General features: G+C 45.1%; 1 protein-coding gene across 1 annotated transcript in view; it reads right to left on the bottom strand.

Moving 5' to 3' along the window:
• The window catches only part of LOC140199209 (coagulation factor VII-like), a 51,647-nt gene that overhangs the window by 5,783 nt on the left and 23,591 nt on the right, over window positions 1–22,273 (bottom strand). The window contains exons 4-5 of the mRNA XM_072260890.1: window positions 15,956–16,069; window positions 458–598 (exon numbers count right to left, since the gene is read on the bottom strand). Of these exons, the coding sequence (XP_072116991.1) occupies window positions 458–598; window positions 15,956–16,069 (255 nt within the window). The remainder of the gene's footprint in view (window positions 1–457; window positions 599–15,955; window positions 16,070–22,273) is intronic.

Below are 22,273 nucleotides of genomic sequence, written 5' to 3'. Positions count from 1 at the left end.
AACCTTCTTTCTGTCAAGGGATAATACTGCCCTTTCTTTGTATCTTAACCTTTCAGAATCTACCCTCCTCACACAGTCTCCTCTTTTTTAGGGTGAAGAACCTCAGCCCTGCCAATCGTTCTTCATCATTAAAGTCTTCAACTCCAACACCATTCTCCTGACACAATTATGGGGTCCTCAACTATACACAGTTTTCTAACTGACCTAACTAAGAGCCTCTCTGCTCTTGCATTTTTGCTTTGATTGCTAAAGGAATATTTTACTTTATCTTTCCTTATCTGCCTTTCCCTTTGCCATCAGCTCTCCATGGACCTACTGAAGGTTCTGTTTGTGCTCCTGATGTCTCCAAATGCTGCTATCAGCAGGTTCAAAGCTTCACCCTTCAGCACCTGCACTTTGTCACCCTGTTCTTGCCAATGTTACAAATCACTTGTCAAATAAGCATGGTAGAAATGACCTGTTTTTACACACGATACTCCATCTTCTGCAAGCCTGTAGTCTTCTGTACAGCTACATTCACGAGATGAATGAGCAAAATCGTTGCAGAACTGCTGGCAATTCCCATTTTCAAAGATGCATTTAATCTTTGTAGTTTTTTCTACAAGCAAGCAAAGTAGGTTATTTTCAGGCAATGGGGATACAAGTAACTGCAGATGATGGATCCTGAAGCAAAATGAACAAATAACTGGAGGAACTCAAAGGGTCAGGTAGCATCTATGGAGGGAAATAGAGCGTTGATGATTCAGGTTGAGGTCCTTCACTTGGACTGCTCTTCTCCCTGGCATCCCAAAAGTTAATTCCCACTGTTCTCTCCAATTAGGCCCTCACCTGACTTTCAGCCTGACCTGGGAACTTACTCTGTCTGTCCAACTCCCAGTGCTGCTCTCTCATGGACAGGTCAGCGATAACAAAGCTATTGGGATCAGGCAGGCAAGCAGGGCGAAGGCTCAGATTGTACCAACTATGTTCTCAGTGAACATGCCCAAATCCTCAACCTGATCCCTCTTGTCCAAAACTAGAGGAATTTACACAGAATCGTTAGTTATTTTCCCTTTAAATATCATCTCCCAAGTGTGGTCCAGAGGCTTTCAAGGTCACCAAAAAGGAGTCCTAATGGACCTTGTTCAGAAAGCTGATCCGAGTTTTATAAGAATTTTATGAGGTTTGAAATTTTACAGAGTGGAACATGACATGATAAGACCTTTAAGAATGACACAAGTAGAGATGGGAGATATCTACACATAACCATTTCAACCATAAATGGGAAAATTCTGATGGTTATGAATTTGTGAGGAATTTGAGGGACCCTAAAGTCAGCAGAAACATCGAGACTGCTAATGTGACTAATACATAGTAAATCTCTGATAATTCAAAGATTTGGCATTGCTGGACTGGCAGATTATCCACTCTACTAAATGCTCCCAACCATTTTTTGAGACAAGTCATAAAACGTGACAGCACAGAAATAGACATTTTTTCCCATCCTCTGTGCCGAAGTATAAATCTGCATCCTCCCATTGATTTGCATCTGGACCACAGCCCTCCAAATCGAATCCACATCCCCCATATCCACTGGGAGCTCGTTCCACACTCTCACCACCCTCTGAGTGAAGAAGCTCTCCCTCATAGTCCCCTTAAACAATTCACCTTTCACCTTTAACCCATGACCTCCACTTCAAGTCTCATTCAATCTCAGTGGAAAAAGCCTACCCTATCTATACCCCTCATAATTTTGTATATCTCCCCTCATTCTTCTATGCTTTAGGGAATAAAGGCATAACTATTCAATCTTTCCTTATAACTCAGGTCACCCAGTCCCGGAAACATCCTTGTAAATTTTCTCACAATACTCCAAATTAGGCCTCAACCACGTCTTATACAACTTCAACATAACATACTCTCTCCTGTACTCAGTACTTTGATTTACGAAGGCCGATGTTCCAAAATCTTTCTCTATGACCCTATCTACCTGTACCGCCACTTTTAATGAATTATGGATCTGTATTTCCAGTTCCTTTTGTTCTACCAGAACCATCAATGCCCTACCATTCATTGTGTAAGTCCTACCCTGTTTGGTCCTACTGAAATGCAACACCTCACACTTGTCTGCCATTTTCCAGCTGGTCCAGATATTGCTGCAAGCTTTGATAGACTTCCTTGCTGTCACCAATCTTGGTGTCATTTGCAGATTTGCTGATCCAGTTAGATGCTTTATCATCCAGATGGTTGGTATAGATGAAAAACAACACTGATAACAACGATACAGCACTGATACAGCACTGATCAGCACTGATACAGCACTGATACAGCACTGATCTCTGAGGCACACCTCTAGTCACATTGTCCAGTCAGAGAGGCAACCACCTACTACAACTCTCGAGCTTCTCCTGCAAAGCCAATGTCCAATCCAATTTACTATCTCATGGTGAATATTGAGCGACTAAATCTTCTTGACCAACTTTCCTATGTGGAACTTTGCTGAAGGCCTCGCTCAAGTTCATGCAGACAACATCTACTGCCATGCCTTAATCAAATATCCTGGTAACTTCCTTGAAAAGCTGTAAAGAAAAGATTGAAATGATTGGTTAAGCATGACCTACCATGCACTATACCTACATTGACTATCCCAAATCAGTCCCTGTCTATCCAAATACTAATGCACCTGGTCCTTTAGAATACCTTTCAATAACTCACCCACTACTGATGTCAGGCTCACCAGCCTATAATTTTCTGATTGATACTTACAGCCTTTATTAATTAACAGAACAACCTTACCTACCGTCCTCTCCTCCTGCACCTCACCCGTGCCTAAGGTTATTTTAAATATCTCTGCTGGGGCCCCTGCAGTTTCTGCACCAGCCTCCCATACGACCCGAGGGAATACCTTATCAAGACTTGGGGATTTATCCACCCTAAATTTCTTCCAAACAGCAAAATCTCCTCCTCCTCTCTAATCCATATACAGTTCATGACCTTACTGTTGTTTTCCCTCACTTCTTGGTCCATCTCTCGAGTAAATACAGATGCAAAATATCCATTTTAGATCTGCCCCATCTCCTTTGGCTCCACACATTGAGGACCATTCTGATCTTCCAGAGGACCAGCTTTGTCCCTTGCTAACCTTTGGCCCTTCATATATCTGTAGAAGCCCTTGGGATTCTCCTTCACCTTGTCTGCTACAGCAACCTCTTACCTCCTTTTTCCCTCCTGGTTTCCTTTTAAGTGTTCTCATGCATTTCTTATACTTCACAAGTACCCGATTTGTTCCTACCTGCCTACGCCTGATCTATCAATTTTCCTTTTATTTACTTTGAGTAACAGCATGGAATAGGCTTTCTAGCCCTTTGAGCTGCACTGCCCAGCAATGCCCAACCACCCCGATTTAATCCTGACCTAATCATGGAACAATTTACAATGAACAATTAATCTACCTGGTATATCTTTAGAATGTGGAGGCAACCAGAGCACCAGGGAAAACCCACGCATTTCACAGGATGACGTACAGACACTCCTTACAGAGGATGCTGGGATTGGACTCTGCACTCCGATGCCCTGAAATGTAATAGCATCACCCGAGTGTCTGCACTACTGTGGCTATGCACCTCCGTCTTTTTCTTAACCAGGACCTCAATATCTCTCGAAAACCAAGGTTCCCTAAAACTTTTATCCTTGCCTTTTATTCTGACAGGAACATACAAACACAATGCTCTCAAAATTGCACTTTTGAAAGTCTCCCACTTGGTGCGTATATCCTTGCCAGAAAACAACCTGTCCCAAATCATACTTGCCAGCTCCTTTCTGATACCATCAAAACTGACCTTTCTCCAGTTTAGAATCTCAACCCAAGGACCAGAACTATCCTTCTCCATAATTATCTTGAAACTAATGGCATTATGATCACTAAATGCAAAGTGATCCTCTACACAAACTTCTGTTACCTGTCCTTTCTCATTTCCTAATGAGAGATCTAGTATCTTTTTAAACAAAATAAACTTTATAATGAAGAATTATTTCTAATAATAAACTGTTTAATTCCTATTCATTCTTTACATTCATAATCAATGCTTTCTGAACTGTTCACACCTGCATTCATACAAAGCAACAGGATTGCTGGCTGTCACACATGTGGCACTCTGGGGTGGTATAATGCTACAATAATAATTGGTGGGCTTCCTCCTCAATCCAGCAACTCCCTCTCTGGTAGAGGAAGAACTCTACTCTGTGGTCCTTCTCACCGAGCCCTTGTGGTGGCTGCATCAAATTTCTGTGTGTCCCTCAGCACGAACTCCTGCAGCCTGGGAAGTGCCAGTCAGCAGCATTCCTCCACGGACATTTCAGTGTGTTAGCAGATCAACTAGTTTCAGGCAAATCAAAGAGCTGATGAACTGCCAACAGCACTTGCTGTTTGACTCCGAGTGTGTCCCTGGGAACAACCCTAGATCTCAGGGTCTTCTATCATGCAACATGTAGTACAATAAATTCTTCAGCAAATCACATGGAATTAAGGGGAGTGTGGGGAATTTTTCTCCATTGAGTTTAAAAGGCAATATCATCAGCTGATGTTGAAACTTCAGGATATCCAACCACTCAGAGACTGGATTATTAAGATTTTTACAATAGAATGGGAATCACTAAGCATTACCAAAAGCTAACAGTGCATGGAGATTGGCACCTGAACTACAATTTAGGTGCCTGCTCTCTGACCCAGTCCAGACTGAAGTAATTTTAGAAAGGTTATGGAGGATCTGAGGAACATCATCCGTGGGAAAAGAGTAGAGCAACTGTGTTTATTCTCCCTGGAGTGCAAAAGGTTAAAATGAGATTTGAGAGGCAGGCATTCCAGATTATGAAATATCTTTGCAGAGTAAACAGAGGAACTGTTTCCATTTGCAAATGTCAGTGACCAGCAGTGCATGAGCCGTTTTCCAACTGGGAGGTTAGAATGATCCAGACTATGCTCTCTGAGAAAGCAGATGAAGGTCCCATGTTGTGCTGCAGAAGCTAGCTATTCAGCCTTCCCAAACCATACATCTCTCAAAGCAATTCCAACCACACCCTCTCTAGCTTATAACTTGCCTGTAACATCTATAACCCACTATTCTCGACCACCCACACCAGTCACAAACCTGCACACCTTTGGGACGTGGGAGAAACCAGCACATCCATGGGAAACACATAATGTCACAGGGACACAGTCAGTTCTAGAGGTCAGGATTGCATCTGAGTTTCTAGAGCTGTGACTCTATAGACAATAGACAACAGACAATGGGTGCAGGAGTAGGCCATTCTGCCCTTCGAGCCAGCACCTCCATTCACTGTGATCATGGCTGATCATCCACAATCAGTACCCCGTTCCTGCCTTCTCCCTATATACCTTGACTCCGCTATCTTTAAGAGCTCTTACCATCTCTTCCTTGAAAGCATCCAGAGACTTCACCTCCACAGCCTTCTGGGGCACAGCAGTCCACAGATCCACCACTCTCTGGGTGAAAAAGTTTTTCCTCAACTCTGTTCTAAATGGCCTACCCCTTATTCTTAAACTGTGGCCTCTGGCTCTGGACTCACCCATCAGCAGGAACATGCTTCCTGTCTCCAGCGTGTCCAATCTCTTAATAATCTTATATGTTTCAATAAGGTCCCCTCTCATCCTTCTAAATTCCAGTGTATACAAGCCCAGTCGCTCCAATCTTTCAACATATGACAGTCCCACCATCCCAGGAATTAACCTCGTGAACCTACGCTGCACTCCCTCAATAGCAAGAATGTCCTTCCTCAAATTTGGAGACCAAAACTGTACACAATATTCCAGGTGTGGTCTCACCAGGGCCCTGTAAAACTGCAGAAGGACCTTTTTGCTCCTATACTCAATTCCTCTTGTCATGAAGGCCAGCATGCCATTAGCTTTCTTCACTGCCTGCTGTACCTGCGTGCTTACTTTCAGTGACTGATGTACAAGAACACCTAGATCTCGTTGTACTTCCCCTATTCCTAACTTGACTCCATTCAAATAGTAATCTGCCTTCCTGTTCTTGTCACCAAGGTGGATAACCGCACATTTATCCACATTAAACTGCATCTGCCATGCATCCGCCCACTCACCCAACCTGTCCAAGTCACCCTGCATTCTCATAACATCCTCCTCACATTTCACACTGCCACCCAGCTTTGTGTCATCTGCAAATCTGCTAATGTTACTTTTAATCCCTTCATCTAAATCATTAATGTATATTGTAAAACAGGTTCGGTCCCAGCTGAGCCCATCACAGAAACCAGCCCCTAAGAACCCCCACCACCCTCCCCGAACATTCTCTCTTCTGCCCCCACCCCTCCCATCGAGCAGGAGGTACAGAAGCCCAAACACACGTCCCATGTCTAGCAGTAACTTTCAAAAGAGAACGGGATTAATACCGTTCAGAACAGAAATTGCAGTGCACTCGGAAAAGGCTGGAGAGGGTTAGTTAGGGATCAACCATGGGCCAAATGATTGTGCCAAACTGTATAATGCTGAAATTCTGTGAGTATTGGTCTTGTGTTGGCTATAATCCTCCAGAACCCTTAAGATCAAGGAGCTGTGAAGCAATGCTGCTGTAATTCACTGGAAAGGTGAAAACTTTGTGAGGAGTGGGGTAATTCAGATCCTGACTGTCATCCCAAGCACATGGCAGGAAGTGGGAGAAAGCAGATTGAGGAGAAGTGCCAGAGGTAATGGGAGTTGGTCTAGATCAATACAAGAGTTCAGATGGGAAAAGGGAATCTGTGTCCATGAGATAATTAAACATGCTATGGACCAAGGAGTAGAGAGTGCAGGGTGTGCTGCACTTGATCAGCTCCCACCTCAGAGGTTGTGGAAAATCAGGGGTTATGGTGCAGGAGGTAACATTTTAGCGAGGGCTACCGAAGTGACTTTAAACTAGAATGGTTGGGGGGTGGGAATCAAATGAAAAAGAGGCTAGGTGTGAGGAGGTTAGTTCACTACAGGGGGATGGGAACCAGTGCAGAGAGACAGGGGGGTGTAAAGTGAGGGTAAAAGCAAAAAGTACTAAGGAGAAAAGTGAAAGTGGCAGGCCGACAAATCCAGGGCAAGCATTAAAAAGGGCCACTTTTCAACATAATTGCATAAGGGCTAAGAGAGTTGTAAAAGAGTGCCTGAAGGCTTTGTGTGTCAATGCAAGGAGCATTCGTAATAAGGTGGATGAATTGAAAGTGCAGATTGTTATTAATGATTATGATATAGTTGGGATCACAGAGACATGGCTCCAGGGTGACCAAGGATGGGAGCTCAACGTTCAGGGATATTCAATATTCAGGAGGGATAGACATGAAGGAAGGGGAGGTGGGGTGGCGTTGCTGGTTAAAGAAGAGATTAACCCAATAGAAAGGAAGGACATAAGCCGGGAAGATGGGAATCAATATGGGTAGAGCTGCGTAACACTAAGGGGCAGAAGACGCTGGTGGGAGTTGTGTACAAGCCACCTAACAGTAGTAGTGAGGTCGGAGATAGTATTAAACAGGAAATTAGAAATGTGTACAATAAAGGAACAGCAGTTATAATGGGTGACTTCAATCTACATGTAGATTGGGTGAACCAAATTGGTAAAGGTGCTGAGGAAGAGGATTTCTTGGAATGTATGCGGGATGGTTTTTTGAACCAACATGTCGAGGAACCAACTAGAGAGCAGGCTATTCTGGGCTGGGTTTTGAGCAATGAGGAAGGGTTAATTAGCAATCTTGTCGTGAGAGGCCCCTTGGGTAAGAGTGACCATAATATGGTGGAATTCTTCATTAAGATGGAGAGTGACATAGTTAATTCAGAAACAAAGGTTCTGAACTTAAAGAGGGGTAACTTTGAAGGTATGAGACGTGAATTAGTTAAGATAGACTGGCAAATGACACTTAAAGGATTGACGGTGGATATGCAATGGCAAGCATTTAAAGGTTGCATGGATGAACTACAACAATTGTTCATCCCAGTTTGGCAAAAGAATAAATCAAGGAAGGTAGTGCACCCATGGCTGACAAGAGAATTTAGGGATAGTATCAATTCCAAAGAAGCAGCATACAAATTAGCCAGAGAAAGTGGCTCACCTGAGGACTGGGAGAAATTCAGAGTTCAGCAGAAGAGGACAAAGGGCTTAATTAGGAAGGGGAAAAAAGATTATGAGAGAAAACTGGCAGGGAACATAAAAACTGACTGTAAAAGCTTTTATAGATATGTAAAAAGGAAAAGACTGGTAAAGACAAATGTAGGTCCCCTACAGACAGAAACAGGTGAATTGATTATGGGGAGTAAGGACATGGCAGACCAATTGAATAATTACTTTGGTTCTGTCTTCACTAAGGAGGACATAAATAATCTTCCAGAAATAGTAGGGGACAGAGGGTCCAATGAGATGGAGGAACTGAGGAAAATACATGTTAGTAGGGAAGCGGTGTTAGGTAAATTGAAGGGATTGAAGGCAGATAAATCCCCAGGGCCAGATGGTCTGCATCACAGAGTGCTTAAGGAAGTAGCCCAAGAAATAGTGGATGCATTAGTGATAATTTTTCAAAACTCGTTAGATTCTGGACTAGTTCCTGAGGATTGGAGGGTGGCTAATGTAACCCCACTTTTTAAAAAAGGAGGGAGAGAGAAACCGGGGAATTATAGACCGGTTAGCCTAACGTCGGTGGTGGGGAAACTGCTGGAGTCAGTTATCAAAGATGTGATAACAGCACATTTGGAAAGCAGTGAAATCATCGGACAAAGTCAGCATGGATTTGTGAAAGGAAAATCATGTCTGACGAATCTCATAGAATTTTTTGAGGATGTAACTAGTAGAGTGGATAGGGGAGAACCAGTGGATGTGGTATATTTGGATTTTCAAAAGGCTTTTGACAAGGTCCCACACAGGAGATTAGTGTGCAAACTTAAAGCACACGGTATTGGGGGTAAGGTATTGATGTGGATGGAGAATTGGTTAGCAGACAGGAAGCAAAGAGTGGGAATAAACGGGACCTTTTCAGAATGGCAGGCGGTGACTAGTGGGGTACCGCAAGGCTCAGTACTGGGACCCCAGTTGTTTACAATATATATTAATGACTTGGATGAGGAAATTAAATGCAGCATCTCCAAGTTTGCGGATGACACGAAGCTGGGTGGCAGTGTTAGCTGTGAGGAGGATGCTAAGAGGATGCAGAGTGACTTGGATAGTTTGGGTGAGTGGGCAAATTCATGGCAGATGCAATTTAATGTGGATAAATGTGAAGTTATCCACTTTGGTGGCAAAAATAGGAAAACAGATTATTATCTGAATGGTGGCCGATTAGGAAAAGGGGAGGTGCAATGAGACCTGGGTGTCATTATACACCAGTCATTGAAAGTGGGCATGCAGGTACAGCAGGCGGTGAAAAAGACGAATGGTATGCTGGCATTTATAGCGAGAGGATTCGAGTACAGGAGCAGGGAGATACTACTGCAGTTGTACAAGGCCTTGGTGAGACCACACCTGGAGTATTGTGTGCAGTTTTGGTCCCCTAATCTGAGGAAAGACATCCTTGCCATAGAGGGAGTACAAAGAAGGTTCAGCAGATTGATTCCTGGGATGGCAAGACTTTCATATGAAGAAAGACTGGGCTTGTACTCGTTGGAATTTAGAAGATTGAGGGGGGATCTGATTGAAACGTATAAAATCCTAAAGGGACTGGACAGGCTAGATGCAGGAAGATTGTTCCCGATGTTGGGGAAGTCCAGAACAAGGGGCCACAGTTTGAGGATAAAGGGGAAGCCTTTTAGGACCGAGATTAGGAAAAACTTCTTCACACAGAGAGTAGTGAATCTGTGGAATTCTCTGCCACAGGAAACAGTTGGGGCCAGTTCATTGGCTATATTTAAGAGGGAGTTAGATATGACCCTTGTGGCTACGGGGATCAGGGGGTATGGAGGGAAGGCTGGGGCGGGGTTCTGAGTTGGATGATCAGCCATGATCATAATAAATGGCGGTGCAGGCTCGAAGGGCCGAATGGCCTACTCCTGCACCTATTTTCTATTTTAGTGTGGATAGAAGATTGGTTAACAGTGTGACAAAAGACCAAGTTATCAGAAGATTGATGCCGATGAGATAAGGGAGACAATGGGGAAACATGCAGAAATGTTAATGGCAGATGAGAGAGATTAACGAAAAGAGACACAGTTCTGAGTATTGTCAGACTGGTGGCTTTGAACCTGAACTGTTTGAAGTTTGACGGACAGGCGATACCCTAGCAGGGGGATAAAAGGAACAGGTTTGCTAAGGCAAGAGACACACCAAGACACCACGAGATCACGAGACTCTGGAAGAGCAGTGTGCCCCCCCCCCCCCCATGTTGGTGCGAGTTTTGGAGTTCTGAATGCAGGACCGACCATAGACGCACAGGGTGAAAAGGGACGATCAGCGGGAACCCGGTGTGTGCGTCCGCCCTTGCCTGGGTGCTGGGTTCACCGCGGAAGGATGATCGTATCCGGAACGGAGGGGTCACAGTCGGTGACCTCAGAAGACAGTAAAAGGGCTCGCCCGAAGGTTAACGGCGAGGAACATCAAAGGTCTGTTTTGAATCAGGAAATTTGCATATTCGCTCTCTCTCTCTCTCTCTCTCTCTCTCTCTCTCTCTCTCTCTCTCCAACAGCACAACAGCAATTACTGCGAACTGTACTAAGCTGAACTGAACTCTGCGTCACTTGAGACTGATCATTTTACCCCTAGACTGCGATAGAGCTTGACTGATTCCTATTATCCTAGTTCTGTGTACATGTGTGTTTTACCATTGCTAACCTGTTGCATTTATAGCCTTACTATTAGAGTACTGTGTTACTTATTTCTTTAAATAAAACTTTCTTTGTTCCAGTAATCCAGACTCTCAACTAAGTGGTCCATTTCTGCTGGTTTGGCAACCCAGTTACAGGGTACGTAACAACAGGAAGCAGAGTTCACATACACGCAGGCCCCAGGTTCATTAGGGTTCCATTCCTGAGAATTGTTCGTATCCTGAATAGCTCATAAATCAGAATAAACAATAGCAGTGTGTGGGAGAGAATCACAGAAACAGCTGGGATGGGAGAGTGAGCAGGCATGGGAACTCTGGCCCGGCTGACACAATACTCCCACCTCTGCTCAGCTTGACAGACCCCAATTGCTGCAGCTCGGGGTGGGGAGAAGTGCCATACAGACCCACTTGGAGGCAGATGAAGGCAGTCCCACCACAGTTAGCCGAGTCCGTAAATCCAGGAGAATCGACACATAGGTCTTCCTCACCTTGGCAAAATGTGCTGCACTTATAAAACAAGATACCTAGATTAAGGCACCAAAGGTACGGTTGCTAAATTTGCTGATGATACAAACATAGGTTAGAAAGTTAGCTGTGAAGGGAACATGAGGGAGATACAAAGGAACAGAAATAGCTGGAGTCTTTGAAACATGAACAGAATGATGAGGTGAATTTATTTTCTGTCAGATGGTTGAGGGACTTTGCAACTCTCATCCTGAAAGCACAGAGGAAGCACATCCTGAACATTTCTAAGGCAGAGGTAGATAGGTTCTTGATAAGCTAGTCGGTGAAAGTTTCTGGCGTTAGGTGGGAACGAAGTTAAGGTCATTTTAGCCATTGTCCTATTGAATGGCAAAGACCAAGAACATGACCCCTGGCCTGAATTTGTATGCTCTGGCTGGCTGCAGTGATGTCTGTAAAAGTCATTGGGATTGAGAGAGACATGAATCGAAATGAAACACGGGATAAATGAAAGGTGGGATGGATGAGTGATAGGGACATGCAGCAGAGCATGAAGGGATGGATAGGTAGAGAGGAAATATTTGTCAGTGATGGATGGGAAGTGTGATAATTGCAATGTTGAAGGGAAGGGTGAAGCAACGAAAGAATGGGATGAAGAAAGAGAGAGGTGTTTGTATGAACAAAGAAACTTAAATGGGGTTCGTCAGTAGGATTTAGACAATTAGAAGTAGATACGCCCCATTTTCCTGCTTCCTACCCTTTACCTCTGACAACTTTACTAATCAAGAACCTGACAAGCTTCACTTTAAATATATCCTATAGCTTGTCTGCTTTAACTCTACTCAATGACTTGACCCCCCCACTCATCTGCAGCAATAAATTCCACGGATACACCACTGCCTGGCTAAAGAAATCCTTCCTCTTCTCTATCTCTATTCTGAAGCTGTGCCCTTTGGTTCGAGACTCTCCCAGTATTGGAAAAGCTCTCTCCATGTCCACTCTATCTAGGTCTTTCAATATTCAGTAAGTTTCAATGAAATTCCCCCCTTACTCTTCTAAACCCCAGTGAGTACAGGCCCAGAGCCACCAGACACACCTCAAACATTAACCCTATCATCTTTTATCTATTATGACCCTATTATTGTATTTTCTGGCTTCAACAGCTTGCTTTTCATTTGGCTAAATCTTGACATGGTGTATATTGGCAGAAAGATATACACATTTAGCTAATACGGTGAATTTTCAATCACATTTTCACTCAGACTTGCTATTACAGCCATATATCCTTCCTTGGAATGTGTCTCCACCATCAACGTACTCCAGTTGACTTTAGGATTCGTTTTTGTGCCTCTCAATTTGGACCTTCTGAGGATCCCAGGTACTCACATTTTATTGACTCTGCCTCTCGCCACTTCTCCCGTCAAGCTCTGAAGGCCACCCTCTTCGCCATGAGGAGGTACTTGGTGTCCCTATCCCAGACCCTTCCACATCTTCGGGACACTTTCTTCGCTGTCTGTAATGGTCCTACCCGTTATTTCATGCTCCGTCGGATTCACGCCTGCAATCGCCGTTTTTTTGACCTTGTCATGTTAGGCAAGGATCGCAAGATCCTACATCTACGGACTCCAGAGCCTGCCGGCCCCGATGCTAGCCGGCATGAGCTTCAGATTGTGGCCTCTGCCATTGATCTCGCCGGCTCCAACACCTCAGGGCATATTCAAAACCCGGACTCCAGCAATGACCATGGACACCTTCAAAGTGATTGCGCAACCACCAACTGCGACTCCAGCCTTGAACTCCAGGCCGGGTCTTTATGTGCTGCTATTGTGACTTCCGTCTCCCCTTCCCCCACCACCACTCTGCAACCCCGTCTCCCTCAGATCCCACCGTCAACTCCTGGGCCCTCAGAGGCTCCATCTTCCTCTCATCCCAACCCTCCCCTCTCCACTGACACCCCCAGCCTCCCCCCTCTGATCCCAGCCCTCATCCGTACCGGGTCTTCACCAACCCCTCCGACCTTCAACTGTCGGAGGCAGAACGCTCTGTCCTCAGTAAGGGCCTCACCTTTGTCCCCCTTCGCCCACACCTCAGCGAGTTCCGTGTTCGCCATGACGCTGAACTGAACGCTTCTTCCGCTGGCTCCGTCTTCGAGCCTACTTCTTCGGCAAGGACTCTCCCACCCCCACGGATGACCCCTTCTCCCGTCTTCAACCCCCCTCCTCTTCATGGACACCCCGCACTGGTCTTCTGCCTGCTCTGGATCTCTTCATTGCTAACTGCCGACAGGACTTCACCGCACCTTGTTCCCATTCCAACCTCACCCGATCTGAACGCTCTGCTCTCCACTCCCTCCACACTAATCCTAGCCTTACTATAAAATTGGCTGATAAGGGGGGTTGCTGTTGTAGTCTGGTGTATTGACCTCTACCTTGCCGAGGCACAGCGACAACTTGCGGATACCTCCTCTTATTTACCCCTCGATCATGACCCCACTAAGGAGCACCAGGCCATTGTCTCCCATACCATCACCAACTTTATCCGCTCAGTCAGGGGATCTCCCATCCACTGCTACCAACCTTATAGTTCCCACACCCCGCACTTTCTGTTTCTACCTCCTACCCAAGATCCACAAACCTGCCTGTCCAGGTAGACCCATTGTCTCAGCTTGCTTCTGCCCCACCAAACTCATTTCTGCATACCTCAACACGGTTTTATCCCCCCCTTGTTCAATCCCTTCCTACCCATATTCGTGACGCTTCTCACGCTCTTAAACTTTTTGATGATTTTAAGTTCCCTGGCCCCCATCCGCTTTATTTCCACCATGGATGTCCAGTCCCTATATACTTCCATCCCCCACCAGGAAGGTCTCAAAGCTCTCCGCTTCTTTTTGGATTCCAGACCTAACTAGTTCCCCTCTACCACCACTCTGCTCCGTCTAGCGGAATTAGTCTTTACTCTTAATAATTTCTCCTTTGGCTCCTCCCACTTTCTCCAAACTAAAGGTGTAGCTGTGGGCACCCGTATGGGTCCTAGCTATGCCCACCTTTTCGTTGGCTTTGTGGAACAATCAATGTTCCGAGCCTATACTGGTATCTGTCCGCCACTTTTCCTTCGCTACGTCGATGACTGCATTGGCGCTGTTTCCTGCACGCATGCTGAGCTCGTTGGCTTCATTAAATTTGCCTCCAGCTTTCACCCTGCCCTCAAGTTTACCTGGTCCATTTCCGACACCTCCCTCCCCTTTCTTGATCTTTCTGTCTCTATCTCTGGAGACAGCTTATCTACTGATGTCTACTATAAGCCTACGGACTCTCACAGCTACCTGGACTATTCCTCTTCCCACCCTGCCATCAACTTCCAGCAATTCATCTGCTCCGCCGCATCTGCTCTCAGGATGAGGCTTTTCATTCCAGGACGAAGGAGATGTCCTCCTTTTTTAAGGAAAGGGGCTTCCCTTCCTCCAACATCAACTCTGCTCTCAAACACATCTCTCCTATTTCATGCACATCTGCTCTCACCTCATCCTCCCGCCACCCCACTAGGAATAGGGTTCCCCTTGTCTTCACTTACCACCCCACTAGCCTCCAGGTCCAACATATAATTCTCTGTAACTTCTGCCATCTCCAATGGAATCCCACCACGAAACACGTCTTTCACTTTCCCCCTCTGCTTTTCGCAGGGATTGCTCCCTACACAACCGCCCGTGTCCACTTGTCCCCCCCATTCCTTCCCAGCGATCTCCCTCCCGGCACTTACCCTTGTAAGCGGAACAATTGCTACACATGCCCTTACACTTCCCCCCTCACCACCATTCAGGGCCCCAGACAGTCCTTCCAGGTGAGGCGACACTTCACCTGTGAGTTGGCTGGGGTGATATACTGCGTCCGGTGCTCCTGATGTGGCCTTTTATATATTGGCGAGACCCGACGCAGACCGGGAGATCATTTCACTGAACACCTACGCTCTGTCCAGCAGAGAAAGCAGGATCTCCAAGTGGCCACACATTTTAATTCCACGTCCCATTCCCATTCTGACATGTCTATCCACGGCCTCCTCTACTGTCAAGATGAAGCCACATTCAGGTTGGAGGAACAACACCTTATATTCTGTATGGGTAGCCTCCAACCTGATGGTATGAAGATTGACTTCTCTAACTTCCGTTAATGCCCCACTTTCCCTTTGTACCCCATCCGTTATCTATTTATTTATTTATTTATTTATTCTTTTTCTCTCTCTCTCTCCCTCTCTCTCTCTCTCTCTCCCTCTCTCTCTCTCTCTCTCTCCTTCTCTCTATCTCTCCTTTTTCTCCCTCTGTCCCTCTCACTATACTCCTTGCCCATCCTCTGGGTTCCCCCCCCCCTTGTCTTTCTCCCTGGGCCTCCTGTCCCATGATCCTCTCGTATCCCCTTTTGCCAATCACCTGTCCAGCTCTTGGCTCTATCCCTCCCCCTCCTGTCTTCTCCTATCATTTTGTATCTCCCTCTCCCCCTCCAACTTTCAAATCCCTTACTCACTCTTCCTTCAGTTAGTCCTGACGAAGGGTCTCGGCCTGAAACGTCAACTGTACCTCTTCCTAGAGATACTCCCTGGCCTGCTGCGTTCACCAGCAACTTTGATGTGTTTTACAGTGAATTTGAAGTAGGAACAGTTTTCGAACGTGAAAGAAAGCCAAGCTTGTTTTTATTTGGCTGCTTCAATAAAATATTTTTCTTACCTGTTTCACAATTCCAGCCCTCAAAGTTCTCTGGACACCAGCACTGGTAACTTTTCAACTGGTCAGTGCACGTTCCGCCATTTTGGCATGGGTTTGATGCACATTGATCGCCATCTGCAGGTGACAATTGTTAAAACAAGTCTCTGGTTTCAACAAAATAACGAATCAATAGTATATGAAAATACTTGAATCACAGATATTGGGAACACAGCTTTGAAAAATTGTGATTAAATCAAAGTAGCAAAAAAGCATTTGTTATTTTTACATCTTTGTTTAATCCCATCCAGTGATTTCGGATTGCACAGAGTCTTGTTGTGTTTACCGGAATGCTCAATGGTTCCTGCAGACATTCTATTCCCACTGACAAGTCTCCATTTCCTCTGTCAGGCAAATTAAAGTAATGGTGTGTTAGAATGGGAGTTTGAGAGTTTACGTTTAGCCTGTGATAGGTTTCTTAACAACAGGACAGGAGCTGTCCTCGAGTGTTCTAAGCTTTTAAAATCTTGCCCAATGGAAGAGGGTGAAGGAAAAGTAATGAGAGGGTGGGGGGTGTTCCTTGATTATGTTGGATATTTTCCTCACGTAGTGGGGGGGGGTGTAGACAGTCTTTGGAGGCAGGCTGGTTTGAGTGATGGGCTGGGCTGCATTCTCAACTCCTTAGAGTTTGGCCCTGTGAACACATGGGCTTCTGCTCACATCATAAAGGGATGGTAGGTTGATTGGCCAAAATGAATTTCCTCTGGTAGGTGAGTGGTAGAGTAGATTAAAGACATGCAGCACAGAAACAATCCTTTTGGTTCACCATGTCTGCACTCACCTTACCTCCAGAGGATCTTCAGAGACCCCATATCATAAGACCATAAAACAATAATATATAGGAGCAGAATTAAGCCATTCAGCCCATCGATCCTGCTCCACCATTCCATCGTGGCTGATCCATTTCCCCCCAATGCCATTTTCCTGCTTTCTCTCTGTAACTTTTCACACCCTGCCTAATCATGAATCTGTCAATCTCCATCTCAAATATACCCAATGACCTGGCCTCCAAAGCCACCTGTGGCAACAACTTCCACAGACTCACCACCCTCTGGCTAAAGAAATTCCTCCTCATCTCTATTCTAAATGGACAGCCCTTTATTCTGAAGTTGTGCCCTCTGGTCCTAGACTCCCCCATTGTAGGGAACATCCTCTCCACATCCATTCTATCTAGGCATTTCAATATTCGATAGGTTTTAATAATATCTTCCCTCATTCTTTTAAATGCCAGCAAATACAGGCCCTGAGCCATTGCAGTGCCTATAAAAAGTATTCACCCGCCTTGGAAGTTTTCATGCTTTATTGTTTTACAACACTGAACCACAGTGGATTTAATTTGGCTTTTTTGACACTAATCAACAGAAAAGACTCTTCAGTGTTAAAGAGATCTAAATTAATTACAAATATAAAACACAAAATAATTGATTACATAAGTATTCACCTCCCTTTAATATGACACACCAAATCATCACTAGTGCAGCCAAATGGCTTTAGAAGTCACATAATTAGTCAAATGAAGATGTATTTTTGGAGACCTGTGTACAGTTAAGGTGTTTCAATTGATTGTAGTGAAAATACACCTGTATCTGGAAGGTCCAACTGCTGGTGAATCAGTACCCAGGCAAAAACTACACCAAGAAGACAAAAGAAAACTCAAAGCAACTCTGTGAAAAGGGTATTCAAAAGCACAAGTTAGGAGAAGGATACAAGAAAATTACCAAGTCACTGACTATCCCTTGGAGTACAGTTGTCAATATCGAGAAATAGAAAGAATATGGCACAGCTGTAAATCTGTCCGGAGCAGGCCGTCATCAAAAACTGAGTAACTGTGCAAGAAAGGGACTAGTGAGGGAGGCCACCAAGAGACCTATGACAACTCTGGAGGAGTTACTGGCTTCTGTGGCTGAGATGAGAGAGACTGCGCATACAACAACTGTTGCCCAGGTGCCTCACCAGTTGCAGCTTAATGGGAGAGTGGTAAAGAGAAAGCTACTGATGAAAAGAACTCACATGAATTCTCAGCTAGAGCTTGCCAGGAGGCATGTGGGAGACTCTGATGTCAGCTGAAGAAGGTTCTATGGTCTGATGAAACCAAAATTGAGCATTTTGGTCATCAGGTTAAGTGCTATGTTTGGCATAAGCCAAACACTGGACATCATCAAAGCACACCATGTGAACACATCATCAAAAAATCCCTACCGTGAAGTATGACGATGGCTGCATCACGCTGTGGGGATGCTTCACTGTAGCAGGCCCTGGAAGGCTTGTGAAGGTAGAGGGTAAAATGAATGCAGCAAAATACAGGGAAATCCTGATGAAGTCTGCAAGAGAACTGTGACTTGGGAGCAGTTTTCCAGCAAGACAAAGACCCCAAGCATAAAGCCAAAGCTACTCGAGAATGGCTTAAAAACAACAAAGTTCATGTCCAAGAGTGGCCAAGTCAGAGTCTAGACCTCAATTCAATTGAGAATTTGTGGCTGTACTTGATAAGGGCTTTTCACTCACAATCCTCATGCAATCTGACAGAGATTGAGCAGTTTTGTAAAGAAAAATGGAGAGAAATTGGAGTGTCCAGATGTGCAAAGCTGATAGAGACCTATCTACACAGACTCAAGGCTGTAATTGCTGCCAAAGGTGCATCTACTAAATACTGACTTGAAGGGGGTGAGTACTTGTGTAATCAATTATTTTGTGTTTCATGTTTATAATTAATTTAGATCACTTTGACACAAAAGAGTCTTTTTCCGTTTATCAGTATCAAAAAGAAAGCCAAATTAAATCCATCGTAATTCAATGTTGTAAAACAATAAAACATGAAAACGTCCGGGGGGGGGCAGTGGGGAGGGTGAATAGTTTTTGTAGGCATTGTACATGATCCCCCTATGATAATTCTTTCATTCCCTCCTTGGAACCCCCTCCAATGTCAGCACAGCTTTTCTTAAATAAGGGCCCCAAAAGTACGCATAATACTCCAAGTGAGGTCTCACTAGTGCCTTATGAAGCCTGAACTTTAATAATAATACTAAGTACTTTATTGATCCCGAGTGAGAAATTCTTTTGTTACAGCATTAACATTTAAAAACACACTTAGCAGCGTGTAGACTTAAATAATAATAAAGTACAGAATAATAACATACACAATAATAATTTCCCAATGTGCAATAATAACGTACGAAGTAATACAACAGAGACTATTGTACTATGATGTGTGTTCTCCTGTCGCACAGAGATGAACCTGTTGTATATGCTTATTGCATTCAATAGGGAAGATTTTCTGTAATGATCTTTGTGACGGCGGAGCTGAATATCTGTTTGAAAAGGTGCTCTGCTGCTTATTCAGTAGCTTATGGAGAGGATGAGCCAGATTGTCCATAACAGATAACAGTTTGTTTAGTGACCTCCTCTCCACCACTAACTCAAAAGAGTCTGGGTTGTAGCCCAGGATGGATCCAGCCTTCTTGATGAGTTTATTTAATCTGTTGCATCACCAGCAGCGACGCTGCTCCCGCAACATAAAGAAGCAAAGAAGACTGCACTCGCTACAACAGACCGGTAAAAGATTTTTAACATCGTGCTGCACATATTGAAGGAGCTCAGCTTCCTTAGAAAATAGAATCTGCCCATCCCCTTCTTGTAAAAGCCTTGGTGTTGGTTTTCCAGTCAAGTCAGTTGTTGAGGTGAACACCCAAGCATCTGTATGCCTCCACCACTGCCACTCCTTCTCCCAGAATATATACAGGACTCCTGACAGTCCTCTTCCTCTTAAAATCAATCACCATCTTCCTAGGTTTGGCCACATTCAGGAGCAGGTAATTCCTCACATACTGCTCCACAAACTTGTCCATCTTTCCTCTGTACTTACTCCTGCCCACCTCTGATACACCCAACCACCACAGAGACATCAAAGAACTTCTGCAATTGACAGGACTCAGATTTGTACTGAAAGTCTGAGGTGTACAGTGTGAACAGAAACGGAAACAGGACAGTTCCTTGTGGGGCTCCAGTTCCACTCACCACCACCTCAGACAGAGAACTACCCAGCCATGCAAACTGGGGTCTATCTGTCAGGTCGTCAGTAATCCAGCAGATAGTGGATTGGTCTACGCCCATCTTTTGCCGCTTCTCGCTCAGAAGTGGCTGAATTGTACTGAAGTCACTATAGAAATCAAAAAATGTGATTCTCACAGTGCCACCAGCATCATCCAGGCGGGAGTGAGCTCCCTTCGACAGGTAGATGATGGCATCTTCCACTCCCACATGAGGTTGGTAGGCAAACTGTAGAGGGTCCAATGAAGATCTCACCTGTGGTCCAAGGTAAGTCTGCAGCAGCCTCTCCAGCACTTTCACACAAGAGATGTGAGGACAATTGCTCTGTAGTCAGATGATGTCAGATGGAGTCACCTTCTTGGGTACAGGAACCAAGCAGGAAGACTTCCATGGCACCGGTATCTTTTCCTGACTCAGACTCAGATTGTAAAGGTACTGGCAAACTACCAGACAGCTGGCTCGCATGGGCCTTCAGTACCCTGGGGCTGATACCGTCCAGCCTAGCAGCCTTGCCTTGATGTAGTCTCTCCAATATCTCTCATCCTGACCCGCAGTCACAGTCAGGTGGGGAAAGATGGTTATACCCATGGAGACAGGAAACTCAAAAGCTGGGGGGCTTGGAACAGAAGCACTCACCAGAGGGGAGAGAAGGGTGGAGGGAGAAGTCTTCAGGGGCAGGGAGGGTTATTATGTTATATTATTATTATATTATGTTCCTTGTTATTATATTCTAGTCCTCTTGAAGTAAATGCTAACATTGCAGTTGCCTTGTAATGAATGGCATTATGATCACTAGATGCAATGTGCTCCCCTATGCAAACTTCTGTCGCCTGCCTTATCCTATTCCCTAATAGGAGATCTAGTATTGCACTCTCTGTAGTTGGGACCTCTATGTACTGACTAAGCCGGAGCACCGTCCTGAACATATTTGACAAACTCTATCCCATCCAGCCCTTTTCCATCATCCCAGTCAATATGTGGAAAGTATGCCTTTTGCAACAGTCTGCGATCTCTCTACAGAATTTCCTCCTCTAAATCCACTGACTGTGGGGGCTAAGCTATAACATGATACCATTAATGTGGCCATCCCTTTCTTATTCCACAGTTCCACCCATATAGCCTCAGTAGGCGAGCTCTCCAGTCTGTCCTGTCTATTCACTGTCGTGACATTTTCCCTGACTAGTAATGTCACCCTTCCCTTTAATCCTTCCTGCTCTATCATGTTTAAAACAACAGAACCCCGGAAGACTGAGTGGCCAGTCCTGTCCCTCCTGCAACCAAGTCTCACTAATGGCTACAATGTCATAATTCCTCATGCTGATCCATACCCTGAGCTCATCTGCCTTCCCTACAATACTCCATGCATTGAAAATCAGAACATTAGTCCCACTATGCTCAATTTGTCATTTCCTGACCTTGTATGTAGACTTAACTACATCTTTCCCCACAGCCACTCTGCACTTGTGTTCTGGTTCCCACCCCCCTACAACTTCAGTTTAACCCCCCCCCCGACCCCCTACCCATGTAGTACTAGCAAGCCTTCCCCCAAGGATACTAATCACCCTCCATTCAGACACAATCCGTCCCTTCCGTACAGATCCCACCTTCCCCAGAAGAGCACTCAATGATCCCAAAAATCTGAAGCCCTCTCTCCTACACCATCTCTTTAACCTTGTGTTAAACGGTTTAATCTTCCTAGTTGTAGCCTCACTACCACATTGCACAGGTAGTAATCCTGAGATCGCAATCCTGGAGGTCCTTTCCTTTAACTTAGCACCACACTCTGCCGAACTCACTTTGCAGGACCTCATCACCCTTCCTAACTAAGCCATTGTTACCAACCTCTGGCTCCTCAGCTTCCAGTTAAGAATACTGTGCTGTGGACCCAATCCAAGATGTCCTGGACCCTAGCAGCTGGGAGGCTACATACCATCCGGGAGTCTCATTTTCATCCACAGAACCTCCTGTCTGTTCCCCTAACCGAGGAATCCCCTATCACTACAGCTTGTCTTTTCTCCCCACTTCCCTTCCGAGCCACAAAGCCAGGCTGAGTGCCAAAGACCTGTCTACTGTGACTTTCCTCTGCTAGGTCTTATCCGCAACAGTATCCAAAGCAGTATAGCTGTTGCTGACAGAAATGGCCACAGGGTATTCTGCACTGGCTGCCCATCCCCTTCCCCTCCTAATGGTCCACCTATGTGCTGAATCTTGGGGGTAGCTACCTCCCTGTATGTC

Source organism: Mobula birostris, chromosome 6 (genome assembly GCF_030028105.1).
Source record: "Mobula birostris isolate sMobBir1 chromosome 6, sMobBir1.hap1, whole genome shotgun sequence".
NCBI lineage: Eukaryota > Metazoa > Chordata > Chondrichthyes > Myliobatiformes > Myliobatidae > Mobula > Mobula birostris.
The sequence above is the reverse complement of the archived record's forward strand: the minus strand, read 5'-3'. Positions and strand labels throughout refer to the sequence as shown.